The 3,890-nt window shown below is 44.4% G+C and overlaps 1 protein-coding gene across 1 annotated transcript; it reads left to right on the top strand.

Moving 5' to 3' along the window:
• The first annotated feature begins 2,628 nt into the window (after positions 1-2,628).
• On the top strand, positions 2,629-3,209 carry LOC309817284 (ragulator complex protein LAMTOR2-like). Its single transcript, XM_082645455.1, has one exon. It carries the CDS (start codon positions 2,705-2,707, stop codon positions 3,080-3,082), a length of 378 nt encoding a protein of 125 aa, XP_082501581.1. The 5' UTR covers positions 2,629-2,704; the 3' UTR covers positions 3,083-3,209.
• The last annotated feature ends 681 nt before the right edge of the window (positions 3,210-3,890 follow it).

The following is a 3,890-nucleotide window of genomic DNA, read 5'->3' as shown; positions in this document are numbered from 1 at the left end:
CGAAGAAAACAATAGCAAAGATCAATAAAACTAAAAGTTGGTTCTTTGAAAATATAAACAAAATTGATAAGCCTTTAGCCAGACTCATCAGGAAAAAAAGGGAGAGGGCTCAAATCAATAAAATTAGAAATGAAAAAGGAGAAGTTACAACTAACACCACATAAATACAAAGGATCATAAGAGACTACTACAAGCAACTACACGCCAATAAAATGGGCAACCTAGAAGACATGGACAATTTCTTAGAAAGGTATAATCTTCCAAGACTGAACCAGGAAGAAATAGAAAATATGAACAGACCAATCACAAGTACTGAAATTGAAACTGTGATTAAAAAACTTCTAACAGGGCTTCCCTGGTGGCGCAGTGGTTGAGAGTCCACCTGCCGATGCAGGGGACGCGGGTTCGTGCCCCGGTCTGGGAGGATCCCTCATGCCATGGAGCGGCTGGGTCCGTGAGCCATGGCCACTGAGCCTGCGTGTCCGGAGCCTGTGCTCCGCGATGGGAGAAGGCCACAACGGTGAGAGGCCCGTGTACTGAAAAAAAAAAGAAAAAAAACTTCCAACAAACAAAAGTCCAGGGACCTCCCTGGTGGCGCAGTGGTTAAGAATCCGCCTGCCAATGCAGGAGACACAGGTTCAATCCCTGGTCCGGGAAGACCCCACATGCTGCGGAGCAAATAAGCCCATGTGACATAACTACTGAAGCCCATGCGCCCTAGAGGCTGCGAACCACAACTACTGAGCCCACGCACCACAACTACTGAAGCCCACATGCTCTAGGGCCTGCGTGCTGCAACTACTGAGCCTGCGTGCTGCAACTACTGAAGTCCACATGCCTAGAGCCTGTGCTGTGCAACAAGAGAAGCCACTGCAATGAGGGGCCCACACACCGCAACAAAGAGTAGCCCAAATCTCTAGCTGCAACTAGAGAAAGGCTGTGCGCAACAATGAAGACCCAATGCAGCACCCCCCCCCAAAAAAAAGTCCAGGACTATATGGCTCCACAGACGAATTCTCTCAAACATTCAGAGGAGAGTTAACACCTATCCTTCTGAAACTACAGTAAGTCCCCTACATATAAACCTTCAAGTTGCAAACGTTCAAAGATGCGAACATGCGTTCGCATATCCAATCACGAGTTAGTTCACGTATCTGGCGTATATTGTCACATGTGTGCATCCTCTACAAGTGGTGTGCTTTTGTGTACTTTACTGTACAGTGCTGTATAGAGTATGGTAGTACAGTATTTCAAGCCCAGGGTGTCCAGAAGCAAGCGTAAAAGCAGCAGTGATGTAGCTGGTACTGTACTGTACTTTTCAAGGTACTGTACTGTAAGATTAAAATTGTTTTCTTGGGACTTCCTTTCCACTGTGGAGGCGCAGTGGTTAAGAATATGCCTGCCAATGCAGGGGACATGGATTTGATCCTTGGTCTGGGAAGAACCCAGATGACACAGAGCAACTAAGCCCGTGTGCCACAACTACTGAGCCTGCGTGCCACAACTACTGAGCCCATGCTCCACAACTACCAAAGCCCGCATGCTCTAGGGCCTGAGGGCCACAACTACTGAGCCTATGTGCTGCAACCACTGAAGCCTGCGCACCTAGAGCCTGTGCTCTGCAACAAGAGAAGCCACCACAGTGAGACACCCATGCACCGCGACGAAGACTAGCCCCCACTCACCACAACTAGAGAAAGCCTGCGTGCAGCAACAAAGACCCAACACAGCCCCCCCCAAAAAATGTATTCCTTATTTTTTGTTTGTTTGTCTTTTATGCATTATTTGTGTGAAAAGTATTATAAACCTATTACAGTACAGTACTATATAGCCAATTGTGTTAGTTGGGTACCTAGTCTAACTTTGTTGGATTTACGAATGAATTGGACTTATGAATGCACTCTCAGAACAGAACTCATTCATATGTAGGGGACTTACAGTATTCCAAAAAACTGGAGAGGAAGGAGTACTCCCAAACTCATTCTATGAGTCCACCATCACCCTGATACCAAACCCAGAGAAAGATACCACAAAAAAAGAAAATTATAGGCCAATATCACTGATGAACATAGAAGCACAAATTCTCAACAAAATACTAGAAAACCAAATCCAAGAATACATTAAAAGGATCATACACCGTGATCAAGTGGGATTTATCTCAGGAATGCAAGGATTTTTCAGTATCTGCAAATCAATCAGTGTGATACACCACATTAACAAATTGAATAAAAACCATATGATCATCTCAATAGATGCAGAAAAAGCTTTTGACAAAATTCAACACATATTTATGATAAAAACTCTCTAGAAAGTGGGCATAGAGGGAACCTACCTCAACATAATACAGGCCATATATGCTAAACCCACAGCTCACATCATACTCAATAGTGAAAAGCTGAAAGCATTTCCTCTAAGATCAGGAACAAGACAAGGTGTCCACTCTCATCACTTTTATTCGACATAGTTTTAGAAGTCCTAGCCATGGCAATCAGAGAAGAATAAGAAATAAAATGAATCCCAATTGGAAAACAAGAAATAAAACTGTCACTCTTTGCAGATGACATGATACTATACATAGAAGATCATAAAGATGCTAAGGGCGTTCCAGAGCAGGGCAGCTGGACTACGGGAAGCGGCAGGCAGAGGGCAGCAGTAGGAAACTCGGGGATCTGGGTGCAAAAGCCCAGGGATAGGAGCCGCAGGCATGCTGCGTCCCAAGGCTTTGACCCAGGTGCTAAGCCAGGCCAACAATGGAGGCATCCAGAGCACCCTGCTGCTGAATAACGAGGGATCTCTGTTGGCCTACTCCAGTTACAGGGATACGGATGCCCGGGTCACCGCTGCCATCGCCGGTAACATCTGGGCGGCCTACGACCAGAACGGGAACCAAGCGTTTAATGAAGACAATCTCAAATTCATCCTCATGGACTGCATGGAGGGCCGTGTAGCCATCACTCAAGTGGCCAACCTTCTACTGTGCATGTATGTCAAGGAGATTGTTGGCTTCGGAATGCTCAAGGCCAAGGCCCAGGCCTTGGTGCAGTACCTGGAGGAGCCTCTCACCCAAGTAGCAGCATCGTAATGGGTGTTGGTGGAAGCAGGGGTTCAGAAAAGAGAGATGACCGTTTGGAGGGGCAGGGCCTCCTGGGGAAGCCTTCCTGGATGTGGAGGGTTGGGGGGACTTTGTTCTTCCCAAGAATAAACTTCAACTCCTGTCTTGAAAAAAAAAAAGATGCTAGCAGAAAACTACTAGAGCTCATGAATGAATTCACTAAAGTTGCAGAATACAAAGTTAATACACAGAAATCTCTTGCATTTCTATACACTAACAATGAAGGATCAGAAACAGAAACTAAGGAAACAATCCCATTTACCATTGCATCAAAAGAATAAAATACCTAGGAATAAACCTGCCTAAGGAGGCAAAAGACCTGTACTCTGAAAGCTATAAGATGCTGATGAAAGACAGTGAAGGCAACACGAACAGATGGAAAGATATACCATGTCCTTGAATTGGAAGAATGAATATTGTCAAAATGACTATGCTATCCAAGGCAATCTCCAGATTCAATGCAATCCCTATCAAATTACCAATGGCATTTTTCACAGGACTAGAACAAAAAATTTTACAATTTGTATGGAAACACAAAAGACCCCAAATAACCAAAGCAATCCTGAGAAAGAAAAATGGAGCTGGAGGAATCAGGCTCCATGGCCTCAGACTATAATACAAAGTTACAGTAATTAAAACAGTATGGTATTAGCACAAAAATAGAAATATACACTAATAGAACAGGATAGAAAGCCCAGAAATAAACCCATGCACCTATGGTCAATTAATCTATGACAAAGGAGGCAAAGAATATACAATGGAGAAAAGACAGTCTCTT

The sequence above is a fragment of the Mesoplodon mirus genome (assembly GCF_964341445.2).
Source record: "Mesoplodon mirus genome assembly, chromosome: 2".
Classification (NCBI taxonomy): domain Eukaryota; kingdom Metazoa; phylum Chordata; class Mammalia; order Artiodactyla; family Ziphiidae; genus Mesoplodon; species Mesoplodon mirus.
This window is presented reverse-complemented; position numbering and strand designations above follow the sequence as displayed.